At 41.7% G+C, this 19,478-nt stretch overlaps 1 protein-coding gene across 1 annotated transcript in view; it reads left to right on the top strand.

Moving 5' to 3' along the window:
- Window positions 1-6,147, top strand: part of LOC115866305 (phosphatidylcholine transfer protein) — a 34,873-nt gene extending 28,726 nt beyond the window's left edge. The window contains exons 4-6 of the mRNA XM_030881628.3: window positions 2,677-2,848; window positions 3,730-3,797; window positions 4,914-6,147. Coding sequence (XP_030737488.1) covers window positions 2,677-2,848; window positions 3,730-3,797; window positions 4,914-4,979 — 306 coding nt within the window. The 3' untranslated portion in view covers window positions 4,980-6,147. The remainder of the gene's footprint in view (window positions 1-2,676; window positions 2,849-3,729; window positions 3,798-4,913) is intronic.
- Window positions 6,148-19,478: the final 13,331 nt, after the last annotated feature.

The raw sequence follows: 19,478 nt of genomic DNA, 5'->3' as shown, positions 1-19,478 counted from the left end.
TAGAGAGTATTCAATACACTCTCTCAATCTATAGGAGAGGAAGTAGGGACCCAGAGAGGCAATGTGAGAGGCCCACTCTCAGGTGGTTAGCAGCAGACTGGGGGCTGGGACTCAGGCTCCACGTTTCCAGCTCCCTCCACCTTCCCTCCTCCTCAAATATTGGATCTGGACACTGTGTGTATGTTTCTTCCCCTCAGTTCCCTTGATTACGATATGAAGCAGTTGAATGGATGTGAGGAGTCTTAGCTGACACTCCAAGGCTCTATGAGGCCCCCTTAGGGCCAGCATGGGGGTTTTGATGGACATTTGCTGGGTGGGCAGATGGGGTAGAATATAGGCGGGGACAGGTGAGATTTCCACTCCACTGTTCTCTTCAATCATAGCAGCTGAGTGTTTTACACACTGAATTTTCATAAATAATCCTTTTAACAAAGGGTCTGTGGAATTAAAAGAAAAAAAAACTTGGAAACCACTGAACTGGATGATCACCGGAATCTTTTCTAGGTCTAACATTCTGTAAGTCTGTATGTTCCTAAGTAATTGTTCTTTAGAAAGAGAGGGGGCATGGGGGTGGTTTGTGGGTATTGTTTCTGTGTGTTTTGTGTGTATGTGTCCACCCTGGCCCAGCTAGATTACAGACTCCATAAGGGATTATTTCTGGCACAGTTCCCACAGACTGCTAAATACAGGTGGTAGGTATTTCAAGAAATTGTGGTTACTTAATCCCTTAGATTTTATGTGGTTTTCTCTCCTCCTTCCAGCAACTGTGCAGGGTAGGAGCCATCATCCCCATCAGTCAGGGAAGGAGACTGAGGCAAAGGCAAGTTCAGAGCCCTGCTCAGGTTCTCATCAGTTTCTCACCACTAGTGGGCGGCAGAGGCAGGCCTGGGCCCAGGTCCAGCTGTGACCAGAGAAGGTGATCTGGACCAGGGCAACACCACTTTCTGACCTCATGTGGATACTGCTGGGGGCTGTTCTCAGGAGTGGACACTTGGTGCTCCTTGAAGTTTGGTTTCATTGGCTTTCTAGTGACACACAGTCCTGTAATGAGTTTCTTAGTCCTTGTATATACGCATATGTCTCTCCAACAAGGGCTATTCAATTTTTAGATTAGAAAACAGTGTAATGGAAAAGAACATTAGTTTTGGAGGGAAAGATCCCAGGTTAAGTGTGCGCTCATTTCCTGGTTTGCTCTGTGACCTTGGAAAATGCCCTTCACTTCTCTGGGCCTCAGTAAACTAGTGGTTCTCCACTCATAGACTGTGTGCCATGCTGGAACTTCCAACCCTTCAAAGAACTCTGTGAAATGGCAGTCAATATATCAAGTTAATTTTTCCTCAGTGGAGTGTCAGGTGATGTCCATCACATGAGCTAAGCAAGGTGTGGGACCATATTTGCTGTGAGGAAAAAATAAAAGACTTCGGAGAGAGGAACTCCAGAGCTAAAGCAACTTCATTCCTTCCCTAAAACATTCAAGAGCTTTACTCATCAGTGCGTAGAGAGTGGGGGCAATAGACCATCCTGCAGGGTGCCTGGGGGAGGGGCAGCCCACCGTGGGTGCTGTAGAGCCTCCGAGCTGGCCTGGGGCTGTGGTCGCGGCTGTTGCAGTAAGTGTAACTGTGTTGTACTTACAGTGATTGTTTGGATTATTTTAGGCTTTAATTCCTTCTCCTGTGAAACCTAAAGTTCTCCTATTGGAAAGTCTAATGAACACATTAAAGAGCTGAGCCCTCTGTAGCTATGAAAATCTCACCAGGTTTTGGAGCCTAATCGTGGTTCAAGTTCAGGTTCCATCACTTCAGCTGGGCTGTGGGATCTTCAGCAAGTTTCTTTACTTCTCTGAGCCTCAATTTGGTCATTTGTAAGATGGGAATACTTATGCTGAACTCACAGGGACTTTCTCAGGATCAAAACTGATGCTAACTGTAAAGCACAGGATGCACGTACGTGGTAAGGGCTCAATAAGTGGTGACTCTTGTTGTTTCTTAAAATCGAATCATCTTCCCTATAGTAGTGCCACAGACATAGTGGTTATTCTATAAGTGTTTATTGAGTTGAAATGGCTTCGTGATTCTTGGTGAACCAGAATCAGCAAGGGCATCTGCCTACTAAATATTCAGGTATTCATGTGTCTTCCTATTATCTCCAGGTGTAAGTAACCCTTCCTGACCATCCTCTGTGCATAGAGGTCAGTGATTAGGGAGAGGACAAAGAGCAATGGCCCCATTGTTTACTGAGGGCTGCTTCTGCTCTAGTCTCTCTCTAGAGCCCCCACCAAGTCTGCCTGCAGGGCAGTGGTACCCTCTTTTCTTTCAGAGGGAAACCAATCTCAGAAAAGTTGAGTAACCAAACCAGGATCACACAGCTGATAAATGACCAATCCTCTGAAATCTCATTGCCTTCTTGGAGAAACGAGGAGTGGGTTCCCCACATAACTAAAAGCAGCAGGGAACCATTCACAGGTGGGTAATACACGCTCTCAAATAAGAACACCAGTTGGGAGGAGCTATGGTTTTGCAGGGCAGGTAGGCAGATAGGGCAGGAAGTGAAGTAACAGTGCAAGGGAGCAAATACCAAGTGGAGGAACAATTATCTCCCTCTGCTTCTGGCTTGTGGGCTTTCCTTCTGCCCATCTGAGGTGCTGGCCTCGATGTTGTGCCTTGACTGGTGGTGTGGTACGTCTATGTGCGGCATCGGCGAGAGCTGGACCATGAAGGACAGAAGATCCACGTGATCCTGGCCCAGAGCACCTCCGTGCCACAGTTTCCAGAGAAGTCGGGCGTGATTCGGGTGAAGCAGTACAAGCAGAGCCTGGCGATCCAGAGCGATGGCAAGAGGGGGAGCAAAGGTAAAAAGAGGGCACGTGTTGGCGCACCAGCCAGGGCCACCGATGTAAGGCCACACTGGCTGCAAGGCACATAAAATGCAGGATGCTTATTCCCTGAGGTCAGAGACTTAGGCATGGGTGCAAAAGAACCAAGGGAGACTCAGTTCACCCCAGAAGCTTGGCTGCAATGCAGCGTGGATGTTTAAATCTGATCAATTCATTCTTTATTGACTCTTGCATCGTCCAGATGAAATCAGAACATCCAAGGGAATCAAAATGTTTAGAAACTCAGTTCAGGCTGGTCCTGTCCATGCACATGCTGGCCAAGGCGGGGCAGGAGGACTGGTGGGACCATCTCTGAGGAGGCAGCTCCTGCTCAGCAAAAACCCAGGGACTCAGAACCTGCCTGCCTTGAATTCCAGCCTCTGGAGAGAGGCTGGGGGGGTCCATGCGGCCACCTGCTGGACTGGAATCAGTGTGGCCTTAAGGCTGCAGCAAAATCTGACCTTAGTTGTGACGTGTGTTAGATCTGCCACCTTGGGCATGTCACCCCACTCTTCTGAGTCTCCATTTTATCATTTATAAACTGGGGTTCAATTTTATCAGCTCCTTAGGATTGAGATGACTAGTGAGAGAAATAATAAAATGAGAGACTATATCCAAGTCAAGCACTTGCCAGGAGTTTAATAAATATCAGCAGAATGTGCCTTGGCTGTTTTCCAAAATGTTTATATGTAAGTCTCCCGTGAGGCAAGGCAGAGGGGCGAGTCCACTTGAATTCCGTGTTACCTCCCTCCTTACTTTCTGGACCTGGATATGAAGGTGGAATGTTTGCAAGGTTTGTTATTGTATCTTTCTAACGTGTTTCTTCCTTTTGAATTGTCCTTTCTTTCCCTCCCTAGTTTTCATGTATTACTTCGATAACCCAGGTGGCCAAATTCCGTCCTGGCTCATTAACTGGGCTGCCAAGGTGAGATCCCAGGAGGTAGGAGGGGAAGTGTGTGTGACAAATGTTGGGGCTGTCAGGCTGAAGAGATGTGCTGTCTCAGGCCTCATGATGCTCTTTTATGAGACAGCTCTGTTGAGTGTCTATGGTTAGGACTGGGGTTACCAATACCCAGCACAGAGGCTGGGACGAAAGTCAAATAATCTTTACCTGGAATGTCAGCCCTCCCTGCTTTGCTCTGAGACCCCGCACCAGGATCACAATAGATCACAGTAGGGACAGTGGTGCCTGTGGATCCTCTGTCTGCTTATGGAGGAGTTAGACAGGCCAACCTGGCCCAGGAGACACCAGCCATGTCCAAGCCTGGGGAAGCCTTCAGTTTTTTTTATGGTTATTTTGTTTTTCTGTAAGGAGAGGGAACCACAGTGGTACCCAGATCACTAGAAACTGCCTAGGACCTGGAATCATGCCGACCATTCAGTCTGCTTTATAAGGCCCTACTTACTGGCTGGAAGGCTCACCAGTTCCCTGGGAGAGTGAAAAAGCACATAGGTTTTGAGTCAAACACATGATATTTTGAATCCTGGCCTTGTTTCTGACTGTGTAATCTAGGGAAGCCATCAATTTCTTCCCTCTTAAAAATAGAGATGGATATTCCCACCCTGTGGAGAAGGAGTATATAGAACAATGTTTGGAGAAAGTCTTGAACAATGTTCAACACTAACTAAAGAATGGCATATCCTGTCTCTTGCCCCCAATCCTTACCATTTTCTAATTCTGTAAAGCAAGTCCTTTCTCTCACTTCTTTGGAAGAATCCCACAGCCTAACCCAATCTCATTTTTGGGTTTTCTTTTTCTTTTGAAAAAATGGTGTCTTAGAAATATCTTAGCTTTTTATTAGCAAAAGTTAAAATATACAACAAGGTCTTATAACAGTGGCCCCTGCGGTTCAGCCTTACCTGTGCCCTGCATCTTACCTTTTGTCATCAGCGGTTGGAACGCTCTGTGGAAATCTGTTCGTGGGCCCTATTGTCATATTTATTACTCCCAAAGCCATCTTCCTTTACCTTTGCCACATCCCAAAGAATTAGGAATAATCCCTGTGAGGACATAGAAGTGACAGTCTCCTTTCCTTTGCAGAAAGGAGTTCCTAACTTCTTGAAAGACATGACGAAAGCCTGTCAGAACTATCACAAGAAAACCTAAGGGAGGGAATTGGGAGCCTTGTGTCCATGGAATGATGTCTCCGGAAGTGCCACAACCGCCAGCGCTCAGCCTGCCTGTCACGTTTTTGTCCTCAGAGGCCTGCACGCTCTCCAGCAGGTTGTCCCCAAGTGTGTTTGCCTGACGCCCGGCTTCCTTTCCCACTCTTCCTTTCCCAGGAGCTGCTGCCTTCTTCCACTGTGGAATGTGGGTCAGATTAGGGAAACTTTTGCTTGTTTATTTTTAAAAAGGGGAGTCCTCAGTAAGGAACACAGTCAATCCATTGTGCCACTCTAGGGAGATCTTGGGTGGAGGACTGACAACACCATCTAAGAGTGACTGATCCTGGCAAGCTGGCTCCTTCCCACATGTGATTTCTTGCAACCCAGTGGGGTGATTTCCTGCTGAAGTTGCATTTTCTTCAGAACTGAAGCTCAGTGCACCAAGACTGGAAGATTCATGTCCATTTGCCTTATGCTTTGCTGCCTTGATTTGAGATGATAATCCACTAAGCCTCTCCCCATTCCTGCTTGTGGAGGATCATGAGCTGTTTTGATTTTAAACCATTTTGAAAAACGTTACAGGCCTGACTAAGTGTATAGTGTGATAACAGTTTTTTCTCATCACCCATATCTGGGTTTCTCTCTTTCCCATATGTCCCTGGGGAAGGCTGTCCGTACCTCACTAGCTCTGCACTTTACTGGACACTGAGGCATCAAGACTGCTCTGGCAGTTACCAGAAGCCAACCTACTTTGCACACAGCATTGAGATAAAGTGTCTTTTTATGCAATTTCCCTTCTAGAATGTTCGGAGATGTTGAAAGGATAAGAGTTCACAGCCAGGGAAATATTAATTAGTGGTGTGGTTGACTCTACACCTTTTTCTCAGGAATTCTACCTAAGTTATCCACCTCTCCCACCACCAGAAGACTTTCCGTTTCCTACTTTTCTCTTGAATTTTGGAGGGAAAGATACTCTGTGGACAAAGGCACAGCCTTATAATCTCAGGGAAAAATTTTAACCACTGTATGTGACGGTACCAAACATTGATTAAGGGGCATAAAAATTCGGGATGCAAGGCCAGAAGCAGGGTATTTATTAAAATGGGATACTCCAGACTCTGTAATTTCTCTCTGGAAAGGGAAGTGCATTGAATACCAAATAAATATATAGTGACTTATACTTGTCCTGTCTGCAGTCTCCTTCCTGCCTTGTTCCTTCTGTGAGAATAAGTCTGTTAGGTCTCTCTGGTTTGCAAGTCACATCCAACCTAACTCATGGACTTGAAGGAATTTTAGGCTCACTTACATGCAAGGCCAGGTGTAGAGTGGTCTCACGTAGGGGTTGATACGGGTGCTCAAACTGGCATTAGGAATCAGCTCTGTTCTTCTTTAAGGTTTCTTTGATTTGGGGCCGTGTTTGGTGGCAGGATTGCTGCTAATAGCAAATAGTAGGCCTGCATCTTCTCAGGTTCCTGCTGAGTCAAAAAAAGACAGCATTTCTTTCCAGTAGATCCTGAACCATCCCATGATTTCCTCTAAACCATGTGTCAATCCCTGCCCCAGTCACCGTGGTCATATGGATAGAATTATGCAAATTAGCAATTCATAACTGTGTCATTAAAATATCACTATTAGTAATGTAGCTGGAATTTAATTTTTGGTAAGGTAAATCTAAATGTCTCATGTAATAGAGGTCAAGTTGACATTTTATGTATAAAGTAATTGAAAGACAAACACTAGGATTATAGTCTTTGAGCAGAGAACCGGCATGAAATGGTGTCAGGCAAACTATCTTTTACAGTGTTTGATAATCTGGTAAGAACACTGAGTATACTAAGAATACTGAGTTTCTAGGTAAGGCAGTTTAAGAAAAGTCACTAAGCTTGCTATAATTAGTAGGGTTAAGACCCTTTGGCATTCATGCTTGCTTATTCAGAGAAGACAGTCCTATACAGCATTGATATAGGTTACATGGGAAACTGAGAACCCCTGAGCCAATATTAAATGCAAGGGGCCCAAAATATGTAGAACTGGTGCTCTGGAAGCTGCACTGGATTCTTCAAGGTCTGTCTCTGTGCAGGGGCTGAAAGTATCATTTGGAATTTGAAAGTTATAAGTGTATTGTCATTCCTCTAGCTCTTTGTTTCACTTATTTTCTCATGTCTGTCTCTCTGAATAGACAATAAGATCTTTTTGGATAGAAACCCTTCTTTCACTTTGATTTCTGGCCCTCAAATGATAACTAAATGAGTGAATTTAATGATTTGGGGAAGACTGACCAAGTGACACACACCCAGAAGGCAAAACTTATCCAGATATAGAAGTTTAATTTGATTACATTAAATACGACTTTAACATTTAATAATTTAGTTCTAGCCAAATTGTTTCCCCAAGTCATCATTTGAGGGGTTCCTGATTCCTGAGGATCTCATTGTTTTTTCCTTGAAGGCACTCAGGTCCTTTGTTTGTTAAGGGGTGGCTTTGCTGGTGTGGCTATGGGTTATACCTTAATGTTATGAAAATGGCACAGTCTGGACTGAGTCCAGCTGAGATTAGTCAGGATTTCAGGATTCTCATGACGAAAGTAACACTACTGTTAGTGCTAAATTTTTTTCCACAGGCAAATTATTCACGCTGCATAACAGTTCAGAGTTAATGACCACCTTGGAACTGAGGGATTCCAGCAGAGGGTCACGTCCTTGAAAATGTTCCTATTTCACAGGGAGGGTCCTGGCCTGGCTCCCTGGCTGAGATTCCTCACCCAGAATCCCCACCTCTACTGCCTGCCCTTCAATTGTCCTGCTTCCCAGCTGGGTTTGAAAGAGAGAGAAAGCAGGCAGAACCCATTTGGTTCTCATGTTTCTGGTAGCACCACCCAGTCGGCTCAGAGAATTATCTTTAAAAGTTTTAAGATGTGTGTTCACTTCACAGATATTTCTTAATGGTCTGGTGTCCATCTGGCAAGGGGACAGGCATGGCAGTTCCTGGGATGAGTGAGACAGACTTGGTGTTTGCTCTCATGGAGCTTATCCAGTGAAGAAGACACAATGGACAAGCTGTTGAAAAGGTGATGAGTTGTGAGAAAGGGCAAGTAGAGGGGGCTAGAATCTAAACCTGGGGGCACTAACCAACTTTGAGGGGTCAGGGGAGAACATGTTGGAGTTGACTGGATGGAGGTTGGAGAAGAAAACTATTCCACATGGAAGGAACCATTTCTATAAAGTCCCTCAAGCAGAAAAGCCAGTCATGTTGGAGGAACTACCAGAGGCCAGTAGGTCTGAGCAATGAAAGTGGAAGAAGGCCTCTTACATGTGGCTGAAGAAGGAGGCCATCAGGTCATGGGAGATCCTGAGAGGTATGGCAAGGATTTTGGACTTTATACCCAGAGCAGCAGTAAGCTATGAAGGATTTTAGGCTGAGCAGTGACCAGATAAGACATACTCATTCCTAACAACTGCTTATTCTCCCATGGTTCTTCACCATCTCCAGTATCCCTCCAGCACCATCATGGGGGTGCTCTCCAAGGTGCTGTATGCCTCGTGGCTCTGAATCATCCCCACTGTCAGGCTGCACACTGAGTAGCCCACACCCAAACCTAGTTTCTAAGGTTGAGCATCAGCCTCTGAAGTTTAAGGGGAATAAAAGAGGTGCAGGGAACACCCATGGACACAGCCCCCTTCTTTCCTTGCCCACACTGTTGTCAACATGCCCTCCTGTGTGACTGCACCATGCAGCCCATCAGAACAGAGCCACTACAGGAGCCAGAAATGTCAGAGAAAAAGAAAAGGCATACAAAATGTAAGCAGGTCTGCCTTCCCCAAAGTTTATTTTACTATACTGCTTCCCAACTAAAAGGAAGAATATATTTTTTTTTCTTGAGAATATAGAAACACTTTATTTGTTCAGGTTCTCAGAGTTTAGAACCAGTATAATGAAAGGACTTCAGAAAAATTATATTGCTCATCTATTTATATGTATTTTTGTGTGTGTCTGCTTGGACACATATAATATGTGCTCCATTTCATACGGTATGATAATGGAACAACAACTAGGCAGCATGTTATGTGAGTGGCTTTGCAGGTTCTCTACATGATGTGCCAGGCTCACTGCTAGGCAGTGGAGTTCATAAAGGTGAACAAATTCTTCTCTTAGGTACTTAGCAGACTACAGAGGACATGGAATATGTGCACAGTTTATGAAAATGAGATCTCCACCTTATGTAAGGAAAATATGTAATATTTTCAGAGTCTATGGCTAACTGCTCTTAAAAACAGGACAACAGGCCCCAAGTGGAGTCACTAATGCTAAGCCCCACGTCCCAAACCAAGACTTAATTACAGTTTTGGCTCTCCCGGAAATGGAATCTCAAACCAGGCTATCAGGAATTGCCTGATCAGCACTAGTTAATCTGCCTGATAGACCCCTGTCCTCCCCTAAACGAAAGTAATGTTGCAATAACCAACCTTCTTTTTACCTAATATAACTTCCTTGTTTCTGCTTCCTTCTGCCTACAAAATTCTCTCATTTTGTACATTCCCTTCGAGCTCCTTTCTGTCTCCTAGGAGGGATGCTGTCCAATCGAATTGATTTTTGTTTAAACAAGCTCTTAAAAATTTCAATATGCCTCAGTTTATCTTTTAACAGCTCTGGTGTGAGAAGAGGGAACTTAAGGAGACCCCCCAAAAGCCTCAAGAAGCAAAAGCAACCAGACTTGGTTACCTGCTGAGCCCTTGAACTCTGCTTTCCTGGTGCCTCTGGAGGTGGTGAGTAAGTCTCTCTCAGATGGTAGCTCTGCAGCTTTTCCTTGAGTTTCCAGATTTTATTAGAGCATTTTTTTTCTTGACTGAGTCCAGAAACTCACCAAAATCAGATTGGGTCTGACTTAGAAACCAGACTTGGTCTGCAATTTGACTGGGTCCAGCTTAGAAACCGGACTGAGTCTAGAGTCGGACTGGGTCTGACGTAAGTTGTTCTGAGTCCGCTTGAGACCACAGGTGAATAAAATATTGTTTTAGGGCTGGACAAATAGGCTCACCTTACCAAAGATAATCTTGAATCACAGTGGCCACAGTGGAGAACTTTTAACCTAGATAATCTTATCATCTTTATCATAGAAAAAAAGGGGTCTCAGCCAGATATTCATCATAAAGCATAGAGGGAAAATGATTTTTCCTCCTCTAAAATTTTTGGTGACCAGGATGGGACCAGCTGGGACACCCTACTCACTGCAAACAGGATCCTAGGAGAACTGGCAGAAGCCATCAAAGGTAAGACTTCTTACCAAAGTCAGCTCTGTCATCTCTGTCTCCATCTGTGGTGCCTGATTAACAGAGGAAGGTAAAATTCCACTTTCTCCCTTCCTTCCCAAATTCAGATTGGAAGGCAGAAAACATTTATAAGAATTAGATCTTTAATTTGCGAATTTGCTTTTGAGTACACATTGGTTGTAGATCCTTTCTTTCCCAAGGACAGCCATTGCCTTCTTGTTTGTCTACCTTTTGTCCTGAGAACTTGGCAACAGCCAAGTTGGGGTCTCCAAAAATTTTGGCTGGGAAGAAATGTGGGTTGCACTGCATGTGCGGCCAGGGTCCTACCCCTGTTGTCTGCTTTCATGGGAATTGTTTGAGGCTTTCTTTCTTTTGGTTATCTTTGGGAGTGTCTCTGGATCTTGAGAGGATAATATTTTTTGCACTCTTTGGGAATGCCTCTTGTCCTCATGGGGTTGTTCAGTACTGCTAGGAATATGTACTGTTTGTCCAGCTGAAACCTGATAAGATATTCAAAAGGAATTTTTTTTTTTTAGTAGCTCTATGATAGTAAATTGGCCAAATTGGAAGTTGAGATTCAGAGCCTGATGGGACCTTTTTTTTTTTTTTGCGGTACGCGGGCCTCTCACTGCTGTGACCTCTGCTGCCGCAGAGCACAGGCTCCGGACGCGCAGGCCCAGCGGCCACGGCCCACGGGCCCAGCCACTCCGCGGCATGTGGGATCCTCCCGGACCGGGGCACGAACCCGCGTCTCCGGCATCAGCAGGCGGACTCTTAACCACTGCGCCACCAGGGAAGCCCGATGGGACCTTTTTTTAGGCTTTCTCCTCTAAGCTAAAATGAAACTGTGTAGCCAGAGGGAAAGAAATATTCTGAAGGCTTTGTGGAAGGATTTACTAAAACACTCCACAGACACACAGCTCTAAATCTAGAACATAGGATCTTTTGATTTCCATCTTAGTTGAAGATCTTCTCCCTGATGTAAAGAAGGAAATTGAGGATAGTATAGTTGGATGGGTGGGACGGCCTCTGTATCATTCAGGTTGCTACCCAATTCTTTGAGGAATTAAAGACAACTGTACTTGTCTTACAAATCAAGCCTTTGTAAGAACAAAAGTGAAGATATAGAACTAATTCTAAGCCCTCTTTTCCTTTCTACCAATGCCCAAATGTACCCTTTTGATCTCAGACGGTTTGCAGATGCTGTAAACCTTCTGGACTTAAGGAACAAAAGTCTTTGGTGCAGCTTCCATTCTTTCTTTGTGCCTTTGAGATATAAATATTCTACATAGTCTTCTCTAGGAAGCAAGGGAATTCTTATCAGAAGGAGAAAAAAAAAAGAGAAAAGACTATTTTTAAAATTAGAACTATGAAAAATCTTAAAAGTCTCTTTTACAAATATTAGTAAAAAGCTATCTGAGCAGGTAGACTTAATTTATTCCATCTGCCAGAAACACAATGGACCCAACTGTTCTTTTATAAACTAGTGAGTTTCATATTATCATATCTGTTTCATGGCTAAAATTTTTAAATGAAAGCTAGAAGATCTCTGTTTGCCTCTTTATGTTTTTGTGTATCTGTATATGTTTGCTATAGATAGTAATTTTTTTTGTACCTCTGAATGGTATTTCCAAAATTATTTTAAAGGCTCTAGTTAATTGGCTTAAAGATGAACAAGCATTATATAAATCAAGTATACTGTCAGAAATATAGACTAATCCATAAGTTTTTCCACATTCAAGAGATCTAGGATAATATTTGGTATACTAATACTTCTGGTATAAACAGGTTTAATAGAAGTCAAATAAGATCTTATTATATCTGTTGCAAATATTTCAGCAAGAAAAATAACTCAGTATGATGACATTTTTATGTTTCTATAAATAAGTTAAGTGTGAATGAGATAAGAGCTTTTGGGTGAACTCCTTAGGAATAATTATATTTTAAGAATATCTACTTAAAAATAATCTCTCCGACCACAAGGACCTACTATATAGCACAGGGAACTATACTGAATACCTTGTAATAACCTATAATGGAAGAGAAGGTAAAAAAAGAACATATATATATATATATATATATATAATATGTATATATATATGTGTGTGTATATTTTATACATATACATATCTGTACGTATTATATATAGACATATATAACTGAATCACTTTGCTGTACACCTGAAACTAGCACATTATAAATCAGCTACATTTCAATAAAAAATTTAAAAAATCTCTCCAGATTCTGGTAACTTGAAGTTTAGATTTGTGCTAAATTAAGTTAAAAGATGAAAGTTTATTGAATAGTTAGGTCATTCGCAAATAAAACAAGATACTGAAACATTAATTACTGAATATTGGCTTCCTTTTACAAAGAAACTAAAGGGATTTAGGACTATCAATAAATATGTTTGGTTCCACACTGAGATATTTTCTATAAGAAAGCACGTTTTTAGAAATTATTACTGTTATTTATGTTTGCCAATCTACAGAATGCTAATGTAAAAGTTCATAATTGCTTGCTTCTTAGTTTTCACTAGAAATTAAGGTTTTTAAGAGTTGAGTATTTGAATTTAAACATGTAATTAAAGCTACTCGAAATAATACGGGAAAAATTTCAGTATACAGTAGCAAAGTAGGATGTGTGTTTTCAGTACAAGAAGGTATGAGGAATGGAATTGCATTTTGTTAAGGAAAAGAAAGTAATTTTGTCTCAGAGATAGTTGTTTCTGGATGGAAAAAAGAACAAACTAATATGAATACTAATATGGATACAGAAAGTCATGGAAAGTTTATGGAAAAGGAACCCTGAGAAAAGAGTTTTGTGCCTGGTCAGGGTTGGCTAAGTTTAGAATAAATTTAACTGAGTAAATTTTAAAAAGTAAGCTGGTGCAAAACCAGAATTTGTTTTTTTTTTTCTCTTTTAAGAGGTCAGTTTTCGTAACATATTGATCTGCTTTTGATAACAGATTGTAAAGTTTATTTTACCTTTAATGAGTAATCTATTATAACTTTCTGTTTTTGCCTTTGAAATCTTTTGTTATCACTTTGGTTAAGTGAATAACTATTGATTCACAGTGCCCTATGATCCTATTTGACCACGTGTTTTGAAACTTTTTGATATTTTTGATAACAAATTTCCCAAATCAAATTTTAATGTAGTTCCTTTGACCTCTAGCCAACTTTGGGATGCTTCAAAGGACCCTTGAAGCATCCCAAAGAGAGCTATAAACTAATTAGGTTTATTTGGTATGTTAAATTACATGGGAAGCATTGTCAAATGAGTAATAAATCTTCTTAGGTTATACTGTATGAGTCAATGTTATTAATTTATTAATAATTAATATTCTAGAAATTATATGGAATTCCTAAAAAGCGGGTATGTCCTGGTAAAATGTTATCAGTCATAATTTTAGTCATTATTTTAAAATATTGCATGTCGCAGCAGTAATCAAGTTTCTTTGTCAATTGCATTGTAAGCAGGTATTTTTTTTTTCTCTTTGGTTGCACCAGGTCTTAGTTGCGGCAGGCAGGCTCCTTTAGTTGCAGCTCAAGGGCTCCTTTAGTTGCGGCTTGCTGGCTCCTTATACGTGGCATGTGAAGTCTTAGGTGCGGCATGCATGTGGGATCTAGTTCCCTGGCCAGGGATTGAACCCAGGCCCCCTGCATTGGGAGCACAGAGTCTTAACCACTGCGCCAACAGGGAAGTCTCTGTAAGCAGGTCTTTAACCATGCCTTCTGTGGTCTTTCATCATTCATAGACAGTTATTGTTTTACTCTGATGTTTTGCAAAAATGCTTCCTCTTCGAGAAGCTCTTTAGCAAGGACATTTTGACAAGCACAGGTTTCTGAAAACTTTTAGATCATACTGCTGAACTGGGTAAGAAATTAAGAATTCTAATGGTAAACCTGATGGCATCATAAAACGGTTAATGAAAAGGATTAGTTATATAGGACTGTGTGAACTGGTGAATATGTTTATAATTTTTATGGTTTCTGTCTAAAATATTACTAGCTTTTAATCTGTGTTTTCCAGATATAAGGAAACCCTTCCCTTCAAGCTAATTATGAGTTACAGCAACTTGGTAAATTATATGTTTGTAAGCAGAATTGAAACATTTATCTTTTCTCTTTACTTGATTCCTCCAGAGACTGGAAACTCTTCGGTTGCCAGCAACTTAAAAAATCAGGTAAATTAGGAAAGCCATCTCCTAGCAGGTGCAGAAATCTCAGAGTATTTTGGGGACCTTGAAAAGGGAGGAATTCACCCAAATATGTAGATAACTCAGGTGAAATCATTGACAAGCCTTTGCCATGGCTTTCCTGGCCTTGAGAGGCCTTTTAAAAATTCAATCCGAGGTGCCAAATAATAGGTTCCAGCAAAGCCAATTTCAAATGAGCCTGTATGATTAACTACACTTCTGTAAATCATCAGGCCAAGATTTTTGAAGCCAGAATTATTTAGCAAACAAATTAGTCTTAATTTGGCTATATTTGGTAGAAATGAGGGTAATTTTAGAGAGAAAAAGATCATGTTTCTATGGAGAGTAAATTCAAGTTTTGTTAATTGAGGTCTATATTTACTAAGAGCCACTTCCCAAATATCTCCTTATTATTATATTCTTATAAATTTTAGCTGAATCATTAAAAGGACACTCTAGTTTGTTACTGAAGTTTTTCTCATTAATCCATCTTTGGATGAAGATCATATGCCCCATGACCTGCAACCAGGGGATTATGCATACTGGAGAAGACATCATTTAAAGACTGTCTCCAACCGAGATGGTAGGACCCTTATCAGGTCCTCTTCACTAGCTCATGCACAGTGAACCTGAAGGGAATTGACTCTTGGATTAATATTTCCACTTAAAAAGGGCCCCTGAAATGGACTGGCCTATACAGAGCACTGCTGACCTCAAAATCACCTTAAAACAATGCTCAAACAGGAGAAACTACCAGACCACGATGGTAAGAAGAAGACATCCAAAGTAGACAGCTGATCCAAGATGCCAAACCCGGCCTGTATACCAGTTACTTTGATAATTGCTTACACTTGCTTATGAACTAAACGTATTTCACAATCTTAAGCAGAGTTAAAATTAATTGAATTGTTGAGTTTATGGTCAATTACCTATATCCAGTACTTCTGGTTACCTTGGTGGATTTCTCCACTCCAAGGCTCTAATTGGATGGCCCTTAGGAAATTATTCTAGAAGAAAGAAGTTATAGTTCTGTTTGGGCCACTATTGATATTACTGGATGGGACTCCCTCACTTGGCCAATCAATCATAGCTGCTCTGACCATTGCCATAAATATAAAAGACCCCCCTTATGTTGGGAACAATTCAACCATACTAAGGATAGCCAGGCTAAATAATACAAGGAAATGTGTCTGGGTGCCTTATGAACAATGCCAGTATATCATTTCCTTTAAAGGTAAGGATTGGTACAGAACAGATTAAGTCAGATGACCTAGGGGTATACTGTGTGGAACCTAATGGAAGTTCTTGGCTTAAATTCTTACTTATAACCATACAAATACTACTAGCCATATTACTTGTATTCTACCTATTTTATAAGATTGTTGTTTCTTTCCTTACCAAATATGTGACTGAGCCTCTGATAAAATAATAAGAAGGTGACTTAAGGCTGTTGACCAGATATATAGTTCTATACAAGATCAATGATGGGAATAGTGTAACTTTAGATATGGATAGAAGCATCAAGAGGGAATAATTTCCTGGACCATAACAGACTAGTAAATCAGTGGTCCAGAGACTTTTGGCTATAGTTAATAGGGCCTAGTCCAGTAATAGCGCACTGAGTGGCCTATCAGTGAGATCTTTGCCTGGGACAAAATGATGATGAAATGCCTCCCAAACCATGGTCGAATTTATGACCATGAGAGGGCACTGCCAACTAAAAATGGTCACTTGCCATCTGTCACTACAAGTATGATATCACTAGCCAATGCAGTCACTGACTTTTGACACACCCTGAAAAGAGTTCATGGTGGAGATCAGGAATGAGGTACTCCGTGCTCTGGAAGGATCTGGCAGAACAGGTCTTCAGATAGTTAGATATTTTCAGGAGAAGATTTTATGAACCTGATTTCTTGCTTCTTCCTATATCTAGAAAGTATCTAGAAAATCACTAAAATCATTAACGGAGACATCTGCTCCTCATGACTAGCAGCAACCTTCTTGTGACCGGCAGCAACCCTCTGCCAGAAATGTGTACTTGATTGCATGTATCCCTCTTCACTAAAATCACGTATATACTGACCTCCCTCCACCTCTTTAGAGCAGTTCCTCAGGGATATCTGAGAGGCTTCTCCTGGGCTATAGTCCTCATTTTGCCCCAAAGAAAACTTAACTCACAACTCTCACATTGTGCATTGTTTTTCAGTCGACACCTTCAAACTAAAAATTTAAAATAAAATGTCTTCATTTTTGACAAGCAGCTCTACCACCAGTCTCTGATATCCTATGTCATTCAATGCAGCCATTGCATCTCAGGTCTCACGAGGGTTGGGTCAAAGACAACTCCAAGGTTTTCTGCATTCCTACGATTCTCCTTTCAATGGAGGATCATTTTGGAAAACACATGTAAAGGAGTGTGACTTTGTGTAAGCCATGGTGTGCTGCATTGTGCTCTAGCACTAAAAGAAAAACAAGATTCACAGTAAAGGTTTGTGCCCGCTTATCAAAAAAAGAAAAGCTAGTTTTAGTTTAGTCAGTTTAATTAAAACAGGCATATCTTTAGAGTTTTCAACATTAAATACTTTTATCCTGTGTTTGCTAAAAGTCAAATAAGTTCATGTTACTCCTATTACAGAATTTTTTTTATTACAGTCAGCAAGAAAGATAACAAGCTGATGGTTAGCTGTTTAATAGCTCTTGAAATTTTCATGAGTGATCTAAACATAATTGTTATGAAGAAGGAAATTACATAGATGTAAATAAGATAAAAGTATATAAATAAAGTTTTCAACAACAGTTATGTTCAGTGCTATGTCTACTTAAAAATAGTTTCCAGGGCTTCCCTGGTGGCGCAGTGGTTGAGAGTCCACCTGCCGATGCAGGGGACACGAGTTCGTGCCCCGGTCCGGGAAGATCCCACATGCCGCAGAGTGGCTGGGCCCGTGAGCCATGGCCACTGAGCCTGCGTGTCCAGAGCCTGTGCTTCGCAACGGGGGAGGCCACAACAGTGAGAGGCAAGTGTACTGCAAAAAAAAAAAAAAAATAGTTTCCAAAATCTTTTTGGGACTTCTCAGGCTACATAATCGTGTGAGCCAATTCCTTGTGCTAAATGTTGAATTTGGACAGAAATTTGACAAAACGGGTGGAGGATTTCCTTTGAAACTTGGGGAGGTAAACGGAATAGCTTGAGTCAAAGCACAAGGGAGGTAATAGCTAATAATAGCAAAGATTTATTGACCACTTTCTAAATGCCAGGCACAGTCTGAGCACTTCACACACATTAGATTGATTCATCCTCACACTTCTATACGTACAAAGACTCCCAGAGGACATGGAACTTTGTCTTTTCCCAGCTATACACTCAATATAGTGAACACACAATATTCAAACTCTCTGCTAAAGGAATGAATGAATCAGTGGTGGAGCAGCAATCCTAAAGCTCCAGGATCTCAATTTGAACCGATGCCAAAAAGATGGATATAAAAATGTATGCTTTATCTTGTGTTCCACCTATTTCTTAACAAAAGAGTGAGCTTTTGGACAAATGAATTTTTAGAATTTTTAACAGCTAGAATTGTTTTGTCTTTCAGTTATATTTTTGCTTAATCTTACTGATTAAAAATTTAAAAAAAATGTTTTTTGCTTCTCCATTCTGTTTGAACACCTTTGGAGGACTTATACAGACTGTCTAGAAGTCCACACAGTAGGAAGGTATTATTGATGTAGCTGCTGGAGGGGAGAGAGGCAGGGGGCAAACAGGATAAGAAGAGAAGTGCTTTTCATTTGCAGGCCAAGAACCTGGAAGTTAAGAAAACCTGATTCCCCCAGGGACAGATATGGAGGTTGGTGGGGGTGAGGGTAGCACCCCAAACCCATTTTCTCTTACCTATTTCACCTGATTCCTCTCTAGTGGTTCATAAACTGAGAAAAAAGTCAATGGAAACCAAGCAGGACGAAAAGGGTACTTAGAGCTCAGTGAAAGGCACACAGAAACTTTTGTTCTATGTCAAACAGCTTAGGAAGGGCTGGGTCTGTTTCTAAGTGGTCGTGGATTCTGTTTACCAATGAATGTGGAGTTTCATTTTCCCAGGGACAGTCAATAATACTCCTCATTAGGAGCCTTATTTCAGGATGGTGTTGAATAATTGCTGGATTGCTGAAAGTGTCCAACTAGGAGCTCTCCTTCCACTACACTGCTTGGCTCCTGTCCCCTTCCAGCCACTTCAAGCTCTTGTAAACAGCGTTCATTTTCTATCACAAGTGAGGAAATGTGACTGTGAAGCCAAGGTGCCAGGTCCCTGGAGAGGGCCTGCCAGGGAGTCCGTTTCCTCACATCTCATTTTAGTTTATAACTTGCTGGCGGGGTTGAATAATCGCTGAAGCTCCATGTCTTCCCATCCTATTCTGCTCCACTAACTTATGAAACACCCAGCAACCCACTGGAGGACTAGCAGATCAACCAGATGTTTCCTGAGCAAAGACAGCACACACAGCATCTCATGAGAGGGGAGTGCTGGCGGGCACTCACCCCCTCTGACATCACTGGGTGAGGTAGCCTGTGGGAGAATTTCAAAGCAGAGCAGTTTGGCCAGGGAAGAGCTCAGCTGGCAGCTCTGTGCTGGGATTAACTGACCTGGATAACTAGGGAGAGGGAATTAACAATTAAGTGTGTTTATTATCTGGGAGGAATTAGACCCTGCACTCCCTGATGATCCATGGGCACTAGGAGACCCTCCCCCATGGCTCCCCATGCACAGTCAGGATCACACGTTCACCATGTTGCTTCTCATCCCAGCCTCTTGTTTTCCTGACTGCCTGAGGTTGATGTGGGACAAGCTCAACTGATTGCAAAGAACAGCAATGAAATACTAATAATTATTAATAATAAGTCAACTAATTCTTCTTCCCCAAAAACATAGGGGAGATCAAATCCTAAAAAATCTGATTTCAAATCATCTCCCTATAGATCACTGGCTAGTCAGATTCAGGGTGTTAAGAACCAATAAAATAACTTTTTTTTTTTTTTGCGGTA

This window comes from Globicephala melas, chromosome 20 (assembly GCF_963455315.2).
Source record: "Globicephala melas chromosome 20, mGloMel1.2, whole genome shotgun sequence".
Taxonomy (NCBI): domain Eukaryota; kingdom Metazoa; phylum Chordata; class Mammalia; order Artiodactyla; family Delphinidae; genus Globicephala; species Globicephala melas.
This window is presented reverse-complemented; position numbering and strand designations above follow the sequence as displayed.